Source organism: Hyperolius riggenbachi, chromosome 5, assembly GCF_040937935.1.
Source record: "Hyperolius riggenbachi isolate aHypRig1 chromosome 5, aHypRig1.pri, whole genome shotgun sequence".
Lineage (NCBI taxonomy): Eukaryota > Metazoa > Chordata > Amphibia > Anura > Hyperoliidae > Hyperolius > Hyperolius riggenbachi.
Genome location: NC_090650.1, coordinates 432,192,504 through 432,211,212, shown reverse-complemented (window position 1 = coordinate 432,211,212; position 18,709 = coordinate 432,192,504). Strand labels below are relative to the sequence as shown.

The following is an 18,709-nucleotide window of genomic DNA, read 5'->3' as shown; positions in this document are numbered from 1 at the left end:
AAAAAAAAAAGTTATTTTGGTATCAATAGCGACACAGTTGAAATGCCAATATTTTCAGGAATCTTAAAGGGAACCTTAACTCAATGGGAATGCGCCAATATGAATGCGTGCAAAGTACCTTAGGCGGCCTGCCAACTCCGAGACGGTAAAAACTAAACTAGCTTGCGGCGGGGGACGGGAGGAACCATGAGTGGCTGCGAGGGCACAGGATGGCTGCAGGGGCTGGTAGATGCCCCAGGTAAGTGAAACCCAGGAATGTGAAGTTACTATTCAGCAACTTTCCTATATGGAAATGATATAGGAGTGAGAAATAAAGACGGTGGTATAATTTTCCACAGCAGATTTCTTTCTTTGTAAGTAAAAAGTCGTATTTTGCAAGCAGAATTTCCTGATATTAGAATTAAATGGCCACAAGTTGCGCACAGTGAGCGTTTTACCTGAAAAGAGGGCGAATGAACGGCATGACCGGAATCTGACATCCAGTCCCTGAATGCTTTTTATTGTGTTCCCATTACATTCCGTCTTAATTGTATACAATCCACACACCTGTAATTACGTCAGTTTTTCGTGTTCCTTCTCTGCCGCGTTCCAATTACCCGCTGTCGTATCACCTTTCCGGCTACGGAGCAAATGACCCGTTAGTGGTATTTTCACAACCATTAAATATACACTTTATAGCTCTCCGGGCTGCCTTCAGAACGGGGAGAAATATGTTCCCTGGTACAGGCTTTTTTATATTCGCAATAAAAATTCAACATACTCGGAAATATGACCACTCTGGACAAGCCTCATCGTTGGCCCGTCCGTTCATAAAATTACCTCTGAGTTTACTCCGCTCCCCGTCGAGGTCAGGAACCAGACTCTCCCGCTGCAAATAGATTTGTGGCCATCGGGGAGCGCCGTGCCGCCTGCCTCTCGTCCAACTTTTTGTTTTATTTCTTGTCCAAACAACATGAGGAATTGAGAGCTGAGGGGGCCTTGGAGATCTGACATTGGTGTTCCAAGCCCCGGGAACCAAATTTGGCCTTGTACTTAAATGAGCACGCTCGTATATTTCCCTGGCCCTGCTCTTTTGACGTCAGGCTAGAGATCGATAATTTAATTTGTTGCCATGGCCTTAAGTCATCGGTCCATCAGGCTGCTGTCATTCCTCTTCTGTATTAATTAATAATTATCCGTGGCAGCCAAAATTATTTAACAGTGTTGACATCAAACAGCGGCTCTCAGACACGCCTGGGTTTTCCACTCGCTGTAAATGAGTGTACCCGCTGCGATTATCATACCAGATGCCAAGAGCACATTTTGAGGAGGGAGGTGGATCATTTTGGGCTGTTAGAAAACTTTGTGTGTGTTTTTTTTTTAAAAGGCTTGCCTTTTCTTAAAACAGGAACTAGGGAATTAAGACAACATTTTATTATAGTGAACGGTGAAGGTGAGTAATGGCTGCTGGCTATACGGGGGACACCTATCTATACTTGGGACATCCATGCCTAGCTATCTATACTGGGGATACTGCTGCCTGGCTATCAAAACTTGTCCCCCCTCCTGCAAATGAAAATGCTCTGGTCCTCAAACAGGAACTCCAGTGAAAATAATGTAATAAAAAAGTGCTTCATTTATACAATAACTAGCTGATTGCCCGGCGTTGCCCGGGTAGGTATTTGGCTGGTGTTGGCTCCGCCCACTTTTTTCTAACCCTAACACACAATTACTCAATGACCAAGTTTGTGAGCTTTGTGGTCTTTGGCATCAATAATTTGCATTGAAATGAAAAAAATCTGATTGGCTGTTTGTGGCTCCACCCCTTTTCTGAATTTGAACCCCAGTCACCCAATAACCAACTGTACCAGGTTTGAGGCCTGTGCCATTAACAGTGCAAAAATGGTAGTAATTAAATATTCCCCTTGAAAAGCATTAGGTGAAGTTTGATTCACTTTTGTAGGCTCCACCCATTTTTCTAAATATTAATCCCAGTCACCCAGTGACCAACTGTGCAAAGTTTAAAAACCCTGCCATTAACAGTGTAAGAATGGTTGCAACTTACATTTTCCAGTGAAATTTGTATTTGTCTCCACCCACTGATGACCCGGCATTGCCCGTGTATGTATTTCCCTGGTGTTGGCTCCGCCCACTTTCTAATCCTAACGCACAAACACTAAATGACCACGTTTGTTAGCTTTGGGGACCTTGGCATCAATAATTTGTATATTCCCATAGAAATTAAACAAATCAGATTCGCTATTTGTGGCTTCACCCCCTCTCCAGCATTTGAACCCCAGTCACCCAATAACCAACTGTAGCAGGTTTGTAGCATCTGCTATTAACAGTGTAAAAATGGCAGCAATTTAAATATTCCACTTGAAAATCAACAGTTGAATTTTGATTGGCTATTATAGGCTCCACCCTCTTCCCTGAATATTAATCTGTCACCCAGTGACCATCTGGGCAAAGTTTGAGAACCCTACCATTAACAGTGTAAGAAGGGCTGCAGTTTACATTTTCCCAGTGAAATTTGTTTTTGGCTCCGCCCACTTTTTGTAACCTGGACATACAGTCACTCAATGACTAAGTTTGTGAGGTTTGGGGTCCTTGGCATCAATAATTTGTATTTTCCCATGAAATGAAACAAATCTGATTCACTGTATGTGGCTCTGTCCCCTTTTCTGAATTTGAACCCCAGTGACCCAATGACCAGCTGTACCAGGTTTGAGGCTTGTGCCATTAACAGTGCAAGAATGGCAGCAATTTGAATATTCTCCTTGAAAAGCGACATGTAATTGTTGATTGGCATTTTTAGGCTCCACCAACTTTTCTGAATATTAATCCCAGTCACCCAGTAATCAGCTATGCTAAGTTTGAGAACCCTGCCATTAACAGTGAAGAAGGACTGCAGTTTACAATTCCCCAGTAAAATCTGTTTTTAACTCCACCCACTTTTTGTAACTTGGACACACAGTCACTACTCAATGACCAAGTTTGTGAGCTTTTGGGTTCCTGGCATCAAAATTGTGCTAATGAAAGCAGTTTATCCAGCAAAAAAATCTGGCTGTTTTTGGTTCCGCCCCTTTACTGAATTTGAACCCCAGACACTTAACGACCGACTGTAGCAGGTTTGAGGCCTCTGCTATTAACAGTGTGAGAATGGCTGCAGTTTCAATATTCCCCTTGAAAATCAAAAGGTGAATTTTGATTGGCTGCTGTAGGCTCCACCCACTTTCCTGAATATTCGTCCCAGTCACCCAGTGCCCAACTGTTTGACGTTTGAGAACCTTGCCAATAACAGAATGGCTGAAATCAATCTAACAAATTTGATTGGCTGTTTGTGGCTCCACCCCTTTAGTGAATTTGCACCCCAGTCATCCAATGACTGACTGTATCTGGTTTGAGACCTCTTCCATTTATAGTGTAAGAATGGTAGCAATGTGAATATTCCCCTTGAAAATCAATAGGTGAATTTTGATTGGCTGTTGTAGGCTCCACCCACATTTCTGAACATTCATCCCAGTCACCCAGTGGCCAATTGTGTCAAGTTTGGGAACCCTGCCATGTTAAAAATTTAGTTGTTGGCACCGCCCACTTTTTCTAACCTTGACATACAGTCACTCAATTATCAAGTTTATCAGCTTTGGGGTCCTTGGTATCAATACTTTGTATATTCCCATTTAAAAATAAACAAATCTTATTGGCTGTTTGTGGCCCCGCCCCCTTTCTGAATTTGCGCCCTAGTCACCCAGTAACCAACTGTACCAGGTTTGAGGCATCTGCTTTGAACAGTATAAGAGAATGGTAGCAGCTTAAATATTCCCTTTGGAAATAAAAGGTGAATTTTTATTGGCTGTTGTAGGCTCCACCCACCTTTCAAAATCTTAATCTCAGTCACCCAATGACCAACTGTGCAAAGTTTGAGAACCCTGCCATTAACGGTGTAAGAATGGCTGCAGTTTATACTTTCCCAGTAAAAGTTGTTTTTGGCTCCGCCCACTTTTTGTAACCTTGACACACAGTCACTCAATGACCAAGTTTTTGAGCTTTCAGGTTCCTGGCATCAAAAATGTGTGAATGGAAGCAGTTTATCCACCAAGGAAATCTGATTGGCTGTTTGTGGCCTCGCCCCTTTAGTGAATTTGGACACCAGTTACCCAAAGACAGACTGTATCAAGTTTGAAGCCTCTGCCATTAACCGTGTAAGAATAGCAGCCGTTTAAATATTCCCCTTGAAAATCAATAGGTGAATTTTGATTGGCTGTTGTAGGCTCCACCCATTTTCTTGAATCTTAATCTCATTCACCCAGTGACCAAGTGTGGCAAGTTTGAGAGCCCTGCGATTAACAGTCTAAGAATGGCTGCAGTTTACATTTTCCCATTTAAAATGAACGGCTGAAATTTGATTGGCTGTTTTATGCTCCACCCACTTTTTCTTGGATTTGTAACCTCGGTCACCAGGTGACCAACTGTGCCATGTGTGGGGACTCTGGCTTGATTACTGTGAGAATGGCAGCCTTTTCCATTTTTTCCATTGACTTGAATGGGTGAAATCTGATTTGCTGTTTGTAGCTCCACCCACGTGTGCAGGGGGACGCGAGACCCCCAGAACATATCATCCCAGGTAGTAAGGGATCTGTATACCAAGTTTCGTTCAAATCGGTCAAGCCGTTTTCGAGTGATCGCGGCACATACATACATACACACATATACACATCCGATTTTATATATACCGGTATATAGATTATGTATAAATGATTAAGTCAGTGTTTGCCCATTGTAAAGTCTTTCCTCTCCCTGATTTACATTCTGACATTTATTACATGGGGGCATTTATGCTGCTGGCAGGTGATGTAGCTGATGCATGGTTTTTTGGCAGTTGGAAACAGCTGTAAACAGCTATTTCCCACGATTGCAACAAGGTTCACAGACAGGAAACTGCCAGGAGTACGTACTCAGAGTTTCTTGTGGGAGGGGTTTCACCACAATATCAGTCATACAGCGCCCCCTGATGGTCTGTTTGAGAAAAGGAATAGATTTCTCATGTAAAAGGAGGTATCAGCTACTGATTGGGATAAAGTTAAATTCTTGGTCGGAGTTTCTCTTTAAGAGGGGTTAGGCTGCTGGTCCCCAGAAGGTTAATGTTGTATGAATGAGTCCCTGTTTGGGAGATTTTCTATTACTGCAGCAAAACAGGAAGTGCCAACAAAGCTTCAGAAGTCAAATCAGTGAGTCTAAATGAGCGACCACTACTGAGGCAATGTAAAGGCAAGTCCCAAAGTCCCAGGAAGAAGTCAAATAGCATAAACTCAGCACAGGTCCAATACAGCAGAATCCTCACAGACTACCGATCGAATCCAAAAATGGCAAAAAATAAAAGTAGTAAAGAGATTGAAAAGACCAACCAGCTCATACCAACCCACGTTATAAGGTTGTTACATTAGTGTGTGTGTGTAGGGTAAGCAATCGATATACCATACCCCTGAGGATGCCAGTATGTGAAACCAGTTGGGCTGAAGTCAGACAGCACCCTCCGCCCCCCCCCCCTTCCATCTGTAATTTGAGTTTTTATACGGAGCACATCTTTAAAGTGGACCTGAACACTTGCACAGTACTGAGGAAATACATAGAGAAATGCACCCTGTGTGTGTTTAGAGAGTTTAGCCTGTGTAATTCCCCCTCATCTGTGTCTAATCACTAGTTGTAATTTGATCCCTCCCTTGTGTCACATGACTGCCTATGGCAGAGATGGCAGATAAGCTCATTTGAAAGCACAGGATGTTCACAATATGTCTGCTTCCATGAATCAGGAAGTAGAAACACTGCAGACTTATTTTAGGATTTGTATCGGCTGTAACAATGTTTTTTCTTTAACCACTTGCCGACCGCCTACTTCATATTGGCGGCGGCAAAGTGGCAGCCCCAGGACCACGTAACGCAGATTGGCGTCAGGTCCTGGGGCACTCTCTGGCCGGGGATCGCGCACTGGCAATACACCGGCAATAGGCTCCGCCCACCCGCGACGTCAACCCGCCGGCCAATCGAAAGCGCCGGCGGGTTGTTAACCCGACGATCCCCGGATAGGAAGCGTATAATACGCTTTGTAATGTTTACAAAGTGTATTATACAGGCTGCCTCCTGCCCTGCACCCAAACACACTGATCTGCCCCCCCCCCTGCCCCCTGATCGCCCACAGTACCCCTCAGACCCCCCCCTGCCCACCCCCCAGACCACCATTTGCACACAATCACCCATCAATCACTCCCTGTCACTATCTGTCAACGCTATTTTTTTTTTAAGTCCCTAAACTGCCCCCTGCTCCCTCCTGATCCCTCCCCCCCCCTGTGTACTGTATGCATCTATCCCCCCTGATCACCCGTCAATCACCCGTCAATCACCCCCTGTCACTGCCACCCATCAATCAGCCCCTAACCTGCCCCTTGCGGGCAATCTGATCACCCACCCACACCAATAGATCGCCCGCAGATCCGACATCAGATCACCTCCCAAGTGCAGTGTTTACATCTCTTCTCTCCTCTAAACACCCACTAATTACCCATCAATCACCCCCTATCACCACCTGTCACTGTTACCCATCAGATTAGACCCTAATCTGCCCCTTGCGGGCACCCAATCACCCGCCCACACCTCAGAACGCCCTCAGACCCCAGCCCTGATCACCTCGCTAGTGCATTGCTTGCATCTATTTCCCCCCTCTAATCACACCTTGAGACACCCATAAATCACCTCCTGTCACCCCCTAGCACACCTACCCATCAGATCAGGCCCTAATTTGCCCCGTGTGGGCTCCTGATCACTCGGCCAAACCCTCAGATCCCCCTCAGACCCCCTTCCGATCACCTCCCCAGTGCATTGATTGCATCTATTTTCCCCTCTAACCGCCCCCTGAGACACCCATCAATCACCTCCTGTCACCCCCCCTAGCACTCCTATCCATCAGATCAGGCCCAATACATCCTGTCATCTAAGAGGCCACCCTGCTTATGACCGTTTCCACAAAATTTGCCCCCTCATAGACCACCTGTCATCAAAATTTGCAGATGCTTATACCCCTGAACAGTCATTTTGAGAAATTTGGTTTCCAGACTACTCACAGTTTTGGGCCCGTAAAATACAAGGGCAGTATAGGAACCCCACAAGTGACCCCATTTTAGAAAGAAGACACCCCAAGGTATTCTGTTAGGTGTATGATGAGTTCATAGAAGATTTTATTTTTTGTCAAAAGTTAGCGGAAATTGGATTTTTATTGTTTTTTTCACAAAGTGTCATTTTTCACTAACTTGTGACAAAAAATAAAATCTTCTATGAACTCACCATACCCCTAACAGAATACCTTGGGGTGTCGTCTTTCTAAAATGGGGTCACTTGTGGGGTTCCTATACTGCCCTGGCATTTTAGGGGCCCTAAACCGTGGGGAGTAGTCTAGAAAACAAATGCCTCAAAATGACCTGTGAATAGGACGTTGGGCCCCTTAGCGCACCTAGGCTGCAAAAAAGTGTCACACATGTAGTATCGCCATACTCAGGAGAAGTAGTATAATGTGTTTTGTGGTGTATTTTTACACATACCCATGCTGGGTGGGAGAAATCTCTCTGTAAATGGACAATTGTGTGTAAAAAAAAATCAAAAATGTGTCATTTACAGAGATATTTCTCCCACCCAGCATGGTTATATGTAAAAATACACCACAAAACACATTATACTACTTCTTCTGAGTACGGCGATACCACATGTGTGACACTTTTTTGCAGCCTAACTGTGCTAAGGGGCCCAAAGTCCAATGAGTACCTTTAGGATTTCACAGGTCATTTTGAGACATTTGGGTTCAAGACTACTCCTCACGGTTTAGGGCCCCTAAAATGCCAGGGCAGTATTGGAACCCCACAAATGACCCCATTCTAGAAAGAAGACACCCCAAGGTATTCCGTTAGGAGTATGGTGAGTTCATAGAAGATTTTATTTTTTGTCACAAGTTAGCGGAAATTGATATGTATTGTTTTTTTTTTTCACAAAGTGTCATTTTCCGCTAACTTGTGACAAAAAAAAATCTTCTATGAACTCACCATACCCCTAACGGAATACCTTGGGGTGTCTTCTTTCTAAAATGGGGTCACTTGTGGGGTTCCTATACTGCCCTGGCATTTTAGGGGCCCTAAACCGTGAGGAGTAGTCTAGAATCCAAATGCCTCAAAATGACCTGTGAATAGGACGTTAGGCCCCTTAGCGCACCTAGGTTGCAAAAAAGTGTCACACATGTGGTATCGCCGTACTCAGAAGAAGTAGTATAATGTGTTTTGGGGTGTATTTTTATACATACCCATGCTGGGTGGGAGAAATCTCTCTGTAAATGGACAATTGTGTGTAAAAAAAATCAAATAAATGTCATTTACAGAGATATTTCTCCCACCTAGCATCTGTATGTGTAAAAATACACCCCAAAACACATTATACTACTTCTCCTGAGTACGGCGGTACCACATGTGTGGCACTTTTTTGCACCCTAAGTGCGCTAAGGGGCCCAAAGTCCAATGAGTACCTTTAGGATTTCACAGGTCATTTTGCGACATTTGGTTTCAAGACTACTCCTCACGGTTTAGGGCCCCTAAAATGCCAGGGCAGTATAGGAACCCCACAAATGACCCCATTTTAGAAAGAAGACACCCCAAGGTATTCCGTTAGGAGTATGGTCAGTTCATAGAAGATTTTATTTTTGTCACAAGTTAGCGGAAAATGACACTTTGTGAAAAAAAAACAATTAAAATCAATTTCCGCTAACTTGTGACAAAAAAAAAAATCTTCTATGAACTCACCATCCTCCTAATGGAATACCTTGGGGTGTCTTCTTTCTAAAATGGGGTAATTTGTGGGATTCCTATACTGTCCTGGCATTTTAGGGGCCCTAAACAGTGAGGAGCAGTCTTGAAACGAAATTTCTCAAAATGACCTGTGAAATCCTAAAGGTACTCATTGGACTTTGGGCCCCTTAGCGCAGTTAGGGTGCAAAAAAGTGCCACACATGTGGTATCGCCGTACTCAGGAGAAGTAGTATAATGTGTTTTGGGGTGTATTTTTCCACATACCCATGCTGAGTGGGAGAAATATCTCTATAAATTGACAATTGTGTGTAAAAAAAATAAAACAATTGTCATTTACGGAGATATTTCTCCCACCCAGCATGGGTATGTGTAAAAATACACCCCAAAACACATTATACTACTTCTCCTGAGTACGGCAATACCACATGTGTGGCACTTTTTTGCAGCCTAACTGCGCTAAGGGGCCCAAAGTCCAATAAGCATCTTTAGGCTTTACAGGGTTGCTTACAATTAGGCACCCCCCAAAATGCCAGGACAGTGAACACACCCCACAAATGACCCCATTTTGGAAAGTAGACACTTCAAGGTATTCAGAGAGTAGCATAGTGAGTCCGTGGCAGATTTCATTTTTTTTTGTCGCAAGTTAGAAGAAATGGAAACTTTTTTTTGTTTTTTTTGTTACAAAGTGTCATTTTCCGCTAACTTGTGACAAAAAATAAAATCTTCTATGAACTCACCATGCCTCTCACTGAATACTTTGGGATGTCTTCTTTCCAAAATGGGGTTATTTGGGGGGGAATTTGTACTATCCTGGAATTTTAGCCCCTCATGAAACCTGACAGGTGCGCAGAAAAGTCAGAGATGCTTGAAAATGAGAAAATTCACTTTTGGCACCATAGTTTGTAAACGCTATAACTTTTACCCAATCCAATAAATATACACTGAATGGTTTTTTTTTATCAAAGACATGTAGCAGAATAACTTTCGCGCTCAAATGTATAGGAAATTTTACTTTATTTGAAAAATGTCAGCACAGAAAGTTAAAAAAGTCATTTTTTTGACAAAATTCATGTCTTTTTTTGATGAATATAATAAAAAGTAAAACTCGCAGCAGCAATCAAATAGCACCGAAAGAAAGCTGTATTAGTGACAAGAAAAGGAGGTAAAATTCATTTAGGTGGTAGGTTGTATGACTGAGCAATAAACCGTGAAAGCTGCAGTGGTCCGAATGGAAAAAAAGGCTCTGGTCCTTAAGGGGTTTTATGACTGCAGTCCTTAAGTGGTTAAAGGTTTTTTTTGTGCTGTTGTGTATCTTTTAGAGCAGAGAGACGTTCTGAGTTCAGGTCCGCTTTAAACTGATGAATTTCCACAGCTTTGAGTTTTTTAACGGGCCTATTTTTAATAATTCAAATTGGCCTTTAAAAATAAATAACTCCTCTGTGTACATCATTGATAGTCTTGTAAAGAGTGGATTACACCAACTAATGCTTCATACACACTTGAGATAAAAGTCTTTGGAAAATGAAAGATCACAGACCAATCTTACCCCCTTCCATGTAGTATGAGAGCCATACCTGCACAGTCTATTCTATGGAGCTGAACTCCCCATCAGACAGAAATCTTACCCCCTTCCATGTAGTATGAGAGCCACACCTACACAGTCTATTCTATGGAGCTGAACTCCCCATCAGACATAAATCTTTGCAAGATAACAACATTAACAATAACAATAATATTTATATAGCGCTTTTCTCCCTGGGGACTCAAAGTGCTGTGACCCTGCATTATGCAGTCTCAAAGGCTAGGGAAAAGAGGTGAGTTTTTAGCCTTTTTTTAAAGCTGTCCAGAGAAGGAGCCTCTCGTACTGATTGTGGAAGTGAGTTCCATAGAGTGCTGCACACACAGATGCTGTACAGACACAAAAGATCAGTATCTGCAAAAGATCTGTTCCTGCAAAAGACCCATTCCTGCAAATTGCATTCATAGTCTATAAGATCTGCAGATCATCATACACACCTTGTTTAACTGACATTCATCTGCAGATCATCTGCAGATCAGATCCACCAGGGTGGATTTTCAGATCTGCAGATGATTGCCAGATATGCAGATGAAGTCTGTTAAATCAAGTGTGTATGAGGATCTGCAGATCTCATAGACTATGAATGCATTTTGCAGGAATGGATATTTTGCAGGAACAGATCTTTTGCAGATAATGATCTTTTGAGTGTGTACAGCATCTGTGTGTGCAGCATCTTGCAAAGATTTTATCTGATTGGGAATGCAGCTCCATAGAATAGACTGTGTAGAGTATGGCTCTCATACTACATGGAATGGGGTAAAATTGGTCTGTGATCTTTCATTTTCCAAAGACTGTTATCTCAAGTGTGTATGAAGCATAAGTTAAGAGCAGAGGGTGCAGAGTAGCAAATTAAATCCAAGAAGGACTTTGCCAATGACTTCAATGGTAAGATTGTCTAGTTCAGTGCAGTGTGCCACAAATTAAAGTGAACCTCCAGACTAAAAATTGACTCAGCAGCACTGAAAAGGCCTGGTGTTTCTTTAACAGTTTCACAGCATCAGAACTTTGTTTCTCTTATACAAGCCTCATTTTTAGCTGCACAGAAGAAAACTGCATTTCTTCTAATGCTGTGCAAAGCATGATGGGATTGCTGATGTTGTTGTTCTCGTTCTGCTGTTTTGGTGCAATTTTTTTACATTTTTTTTTTTTACATTTTGAATTTGACATTTGAAGCCTAGCGCATGCAGCTGGGAGGGGATATCAGGACACAGGACAGTTGGAACTGTGTCTCCTGCTCCCTGTCACCTCCTTTCAACCAAAAAGATGGCAGCCCCCATGACAAAGATGGCAGCCCCCATGAATCACAAACATTTGCCTGTTCTTTTAAAACAGGGTGGGTAAGAGATTATATTACCTATCTATTCTAATTCACGTAACTAATGTAACTTAATGAAAGTATGTTTGTTTAGGGCTATAGTTCCCCTTTAAAAGCAGCAGTACTATTAATGGCCACTGGAGGGCGCTTCTCCTTCTCATTCTTTTCATTAGGCAACCAGTTTAAATAGGCTAACTTAAATAATAGTGTAATTGAAGCATTTAATTAACAGCTATGGGAAGTGTTACACACTGTTATCACTAACCATCCACATTTATTATAATAAAATGTGTGCAGATGACATGCTGCTAGATGATAGACTGGGGAAGAAAAATTTCAATACATATAATAGCGAGAAGTTAAAAATATAGCAGATAGATCAAAAAATGATTGCTACTCGCTGTGTAATTTGTTCATAATGTTTCCATGAGCTTGCAGATCAGCATCCTTACTGCTGGGAGGCATGGAAGAAAATAGCATCCACTGCCCTTATCTCTAAACACACCCACTAGCAATGTTATTGGCTAAAAGGTTGTATATTTTTTAATGTACGGTATATGCACAGAGGGAGATACTGGTGGCTTGGCAGTTGGCAACAGACGTTACTTCCCACAATGCAACAAGGCTCACAGACAGGAAACTGTCAGGACCATGGCCATGACATCACACTGTGAGAGTGGTTTCTCCATAATATCAGCCATACAGACCCCCCGCCCCATGCTATATTAGAGAAAAGGTAGAGAAAAGGTAAAGATTTCTCATGAGTAAGGGAGCTACTGATTGGGATGAAGTTCAAACCTTGGGTTTAAGTTCCTCTTTACAGCTATAGTGTTTCATTTCATTCGGGAAAATATTTAGACACTCACATCAATAGTTGGAAGACTGCACAGCGCAGAGGGTTCCCAGAACCTCATAGAGCCCACTGTCTGCAGGTAAATAGTAAATGCGTTTTACTCCAGGTAATGTCTGGCCACCTGACACCTAACTGCTAAACGTATACATAACCGCATATGAACCTACCCACATATAAGCCGAGGTACCCACTTTTCCGTCTAGGAAACTAGGAAAAAGTGATTGACTCGCGCATAAGCCCCCTGCCCAATATAGCCGCCTCCATAGTAGTCCGATGTGCCCCCAGTACAAGTCAGCCCCCCTACCCATAGCCAAATGTGCCCCAAGGATGATACAGCTGTGTCTCAAGACGCCACTAGATGGTGTCATAGATATGAGACACAGCGATTGCCACACAGGAAGAATCCCCTATCATTGCACTGCTGACACATTGCTTGAACGCTGCACTACACAAGCCAGGGGACACAGGAAGTCTTGAGCAGCGCACTCTGCACACCATTTTGCGGGGAATGGGGGCATGGACACAGCAGGGAGCCAGCTGGTAAGAGCAGGATAATTATTGCATGATCCTTACACTCCTCTGCCAGTAACAAAACCTGCTCCACCATCCATTCTGCTCCACTGACTTGCACATAAGCCGAGGGGGGAACTTTTCAGCACATCTTTTGTGCTGAAAAATTAGGCTTATACTCGAGTATATAAGGTTGTAAGGAATACAACTGTCTATTCAGTGTTTTGTGAAGTCTGTAGCCTCAATAAGAATATCCATATTTTTTTTTTCTGCAAATACCACCCCCACCCACCATGTATGTTGTGTGACTTAGAACCATCTGTAAATACTGAATTTTTTATTCAAGAGTCATGTAAATATTCTGGCTTCTCCTCTTCCCTCCTCCATTTCAGAAAAGCAGCACCCCTGTGCTTTTGGCAGTTCTCTATGACAATTGTGCTGACCCTCCTCATCTTTTAAATTGTGCTCCTATGGATGGCTAGAATGTATGGGGTCCCCTGCAAAAAGCTAGTATGCCCCCCCCTCCCCCGGGCTCATCGACCCCACCCCTGCAAGTGCAGCCAGCCAATAAAGAAAAAAAAAATATAAAAATACTCCCAGCTCCCTCCCACGAACCATCCCCTCCTGCCATGCGGAGTAATGCAGGAAGCAGTGTAATATTTACATGCTCCAGCACTGCGGGTCGCCTCCATGCTTTACAGTCGCACACTATGTGCCGCTTCTGATCACATGACTCACATCAGTCATGTGATCAGAAGCCAGCGAATGGCAGCAGAGAGTGTACGACTGTGAAGCATGGCGGAGACCCGCAGCACTGGAGCAGGTAAATATTGTGCTACTCTGTATGGTGAGGAGAGGGTGGAGTCAATCTCTGGGGTCTTCTGCGATCACGAGGGTTGCAGGGGCTAATGTTATGCTGCTGCTTGACAGGTAGGAACCTCCTATTTCTCAGGAAAGAGTAGTGCCCATCTTGTGATCACATGACTCTGGTTTTCTCACAATAAACAGGGATTTTGTTTGGGGGAGGGGGGGATGTACCTGCAGTTTAAAAAGAAGCTGGAATTTCACACGTGTCTTAAAGAAGAACTTTAACCCAGAATTGACCTTCATCCCAATCAGTAGCTGATACCCCTTTTCCCATGAGAAATCTATTCCTTTTCTCAAACGGATCATCAGGGGGGTTTGTATGGCTGATATTGTGGTGAAACCCCTCCCACAGTGTGATGTCAAGACCATGGTCCTGACGGCTTCCTGTCTGTGAATCTCGTTGCATTGTGGGAAATGATGACTTTTTCCAACTGCCAAGTAACTAACGAACATTCTGTACAGATCACCTGGCAGAACTAAAGAGGTCACCACCGGTGATAAATGTCAGAATGTAAACCAGGCAGAGGAAAGATTTTACAGTGGACAAACATTGACTAAATCATCTTTAAATGAGTATTGTAAAGAATAAGTATTTTTTATTAATTCTGTTATTTTTACTACAGTTCCTCTTTATGCTGACTTTCTTTGTGTTTTCTCTCGCTCAGACTTCCAGTGGGTACAAGGAGATGTGTGTGAGGTCCAGCTGATGGTTTACAATCCCATGCCATTCGAGCTGCGAGTGGAGACCATGGTAAGTCGCTCTTCTCTCCAGGGCTGTGGAGTCGGTACAAAAATCTTCCGACTCCAACTCAGACTCATCAGTTTCTGAAACCACGACTCCAACTCTGACTCCGGGTAACCAAAATGACTCCTCGACTCCGACTCCTTAGTCTAATATTCAACAGGGCTGTGGATTTTGTACAAAAATCACCCGACTCCGACTCCTCAGTTTCTGAAACCACAACTCCGACTCCAGCTCCGACTCCGAGTACTCAAAATTGCTCAGACTCCGACTCCTTAGTCTAATACTTAATAGGGCTGTGGATTTTGTACAAAAATCTTGCGACTCCGACTCCCAACTCCGACTCCTCAGTTTATAAAAACCACGACTGCAACTCCCGCTCTGGGTGCCCAAAATTGCCCCAACTATGACTCCTCGACTCCAACTCTGACTCCACAGCCCTGCTTCTCTCTTATTGAACCTGTTTGACTTCTCTGCTGTTTTTGTTGCTTTGATTTTATATATATATATATATATATATATATATATATATATATATATATATATATATACATATATATATATATATATATATATATATATATATATTTGTATGCTTGGACATCAGCCTGACTCTTTCATTGGTCCCGGCCCCGCCTCCTTCACTAAGCTGCCACCTATGGCCATCTATCATTATCATTATTCAGTATTTATATAGCGCCAACATCTTCCACAGTGCTGTACAGAGTATATTGTCTAGTCACTAACTGTCCCTCAGAGGAGCTCACAATCTAACGGTAATCCCTATCACTGTCCTATGTCTACGTATGTATTGTGTATGTGTGTGAATAGTAGCCGAGGGCTAATTTAGGGGAAGCCAATTAACTTTTTTGTATGTTTTTGGGATGTGGGAGGAAACTGGAGTGCCTTGAGGAAACCCACACAGACATGGGGAGAACATACAAACTCTTCGCAGATAGCGCTCTGGCTGGGATTTGAACTAGGCACCGAGCACTGCAAGACGAGAGCGCTAACTACTTCGCCACTGCCCATATCCTCATCTCTGCTCCTGTGATATTATTGACAGGAGGGAGACGGAACCTGTAACGGTGCCCATACGTCACTGCAACATCAATATCCTGCAGATTTGATCGTAATGATCGAATCTGGCAGAGATTTGTGCTGCAAATTAGACACCAGATCGGAACTTTGATTTCAGGAAAAAATGGATAGAAATGATTACCCACTTCAGCCTACAGTGTTGTTCACCTTATGCATCTGAGCAACTTTTACCTCCCATTCATTCGCCAATGAGTTTATTGCTACTTATCACAATGAAATGATCTATATCTTGTTTTTTCCGCCACCATTTAGGCTTTCTTTGGGCGATACATTTTGCTAAGAATTATTTTATTTTAAATCCATTTTAACAAGAAGATTAACCTCCTGAGCGGTATGGACGAGCTCAGCTCATCCATTACCGCCGGAGGGGATAGCATGGCCCAGGGAGATTATTTTTGGGGAAAAAACTTTTTGTACATCATGCAGCTAGCACTTGGCTAGCTACATGTGTTGTCCGATTGCCGCCTTCTCCCCCGGAGCCCGCGCTGGCCGAGCCTCTTCCATCACCACCAGGCGTTGCTACGGCGAGGATTGGGACTGCACATGACATCGATGATGTCATGACGGATCATCGCCATAGCGACGACTGAAGCTGAATGAAGAAGTTACAGCTCTTGCAGGATCCCGGAGCATTAAATATAGCCGGCGGCGAGCAGGGGCGGGACACAGCACCGGGGCAATCACCAGACACATGTAGCTAGCCTAGTGCTAGCTACATGATTTAAAACAAGTTTTTTTTTTAAAAATAGCCCTGCCGTGGACAAAAGTCCGCAACAATTGAACACCAGGGAAGTTAAGAAAGAAATGAAAAAAAAAAAAATCAATATTTTTCAGTTAAAATTAATGTTTTATTTGCCCATTTGTCCCGGTTATTACACCGTTTAAATTATGTCCCTATCACAATGTATGGCGCCCATATTTTATTTGGAAATAAAGGTGCATCTTTTTCAATTTTGCGTCCATTCTTACAAGCTTATAATTAAAAAAATAACAGTAATATACCTTACTACATACATATTAGAAAAGCTTAGCCCCTAAGGTAACTATTTATGTATTTTTTTTTTTTTTATTGTATTTTTTTTTTATTTTTATTTTACAAAAAAAATAAAAATTGTGTAGCTATTGGGGAGTGTGGGAGGTAAGGGACTAATTTTTACAGTAAGAAAATGTCATCTGGTAATTTTTATTTCTAGATGTAATTTTACTATTTGGCCACAAGATGCCCTCGGAGCTTACTTCTGCACGCGTAGTATTACTATGCAAGCGGAAGTAAAGCGTGGATGGGGCAGAAGGGAATTTAAGAAAGACGGAGCCGTCTCGCTGACGGTGTCGGTCTTTCATACTTGGACTTAGATCAATGAATGGGAACTGTGTTCCCATTCATTGATCTCTGGGCTAATGGAAGGCAGCGAGAGATCGCACGCACGCCTCAGCAGCAGCAGGGCAGGCTATCTGGACGGATATATCCGTCCAGATAGACTTAAAGGACTTAGGAGGCGAAGATGGTAAAAAAAAGTATAATACCTATTCAGTTTTATGACCCTTAGAGGACGCCATCCGCATCCCCCCTTCCATTCTGCTGCGTTTGTAAAGCAATTCCCAGGCTCGTGGGGGTCCCGACCCGATCCCTCGGGTCGTCTTCAGCTGCCCCTCTGAAGATGGCCTCCAGCTCCGACCTCATTACCGGCAGTCTCGTGTACATAAAGCACTCGAGACTGCCGTAATGAGGTCGGAGCTGGAGGAGGACTTAGAGCTGCGGCCGGACCTGGCGGCCATCTTCAGTGGGGCAGCTGAGGACGACCCGAGGGATTGGTTCAGGACCCCCATGAGCCAGGGTATTGCTTTACAAGCGCAGCAGAATGGAAGGGGGAAGCGGATGGCGTCCCCTAAGGGGCCGTTCACATTACAAACGCGGACGGCCACGCATGCGGAACGCAACGCATGCGAACGCACGCCATCCGCGTTTGTATGCGTTGCGTGGCTAATCCCATCACTGAAAAGTGAATAGGACAACCGCGCGTTTTTGCAAAATCTGCGTGCAGCATGCGTTCCCGAACAGCACAGGTCTGGAACGCATGCAGTGTGAACATCAGACACTGCACTCTATGCACTGTCTGATGTCGTGCGTGCCGGCCTCCTGCACGCGTTTTCAAAACGCGGCTGGAAACGCGTGCAGTCTGAACGGGCCCTAAGGGTCATAAAACTGAATAGGTATTTAACTTTTTTTTACCATCTTCGCCTCGTAAGTCCTTGAAGTGGTTAATCAGGCATCTGGATACTGTTATAATTTAAGTAGGCCTCAGTTACTTGGCCTGAGTTTTATGTAAAAGGCTTGTCCGCAGTGTATGCCTTTAAAATCAATAGAGGTTTTGTGATGCAGGCAGAGGCATCTCAGGGTCTGCGTGTAGCAGAGGATACACGCAGATACTGAGAACATGTTCCTAAAAGAAGGCCATCGGCCTACTCTGACCTCCACGTACACCACAGGAACAGTAAACATAGGCCATATTTACTAAACATCCACATTCCTGCATATAGGTCAAATGCCTCATTGATTATTAATCAAGTAGGTGTGTATGGTGACACCACAAGTGGGTCCACCAATAGACTGATATAGGGGATGGCGAAGATGATGTCATATTTAACTCTTTCCTAGTCGGTATTAAACCTGGGGTCAGCGATGGAGAGGGCATTCTGCTCTTTACTTTCGCAATAGCTCGCAAGTCTGACTGGGACTTCTAAGTATGTTATTCCTTTCTGTAATCTGATATAATGTATGCTGTACATAGGTAGTCTAGATGTAACATAGAGTAGATATAAGAAGACCTGGGTACTTTCAGCAGGAAGGTACTCACGCAGCTGTAACGCAACATGGAAGTCTGCTTTGCCAGGAGATGATAAACTGTATCTATCTGTATTTCTG

The 18,709-nt window shown here is 43.4% G+C and overlaps 1 protein-coding gene across 2 annotated transcripts in view; it reads left to right on the top strand.

Annotated features, from left to right (window-relative positions):
- Positions 1-18,709, top strand: part of TRAPPC9 (trafficking protein particle complex subunit 9) — a 669,767-nt gene that overhangs the window by 84,683 nt on the left and 566,375 nt on the right. For both annotated transcript variants that reach the window (XM_068238081.1, XM_068238082.1), the window contains exon 12: positions 14,609-14,694. In XM_068238081.1, coding sequence (XP_068094182.1) covers positions 14,609-14,694 — 86 coding nt within the window. The remainder of the gene's footprint in view (positions 1-14,608; positions 14,695-18,709) is intronic.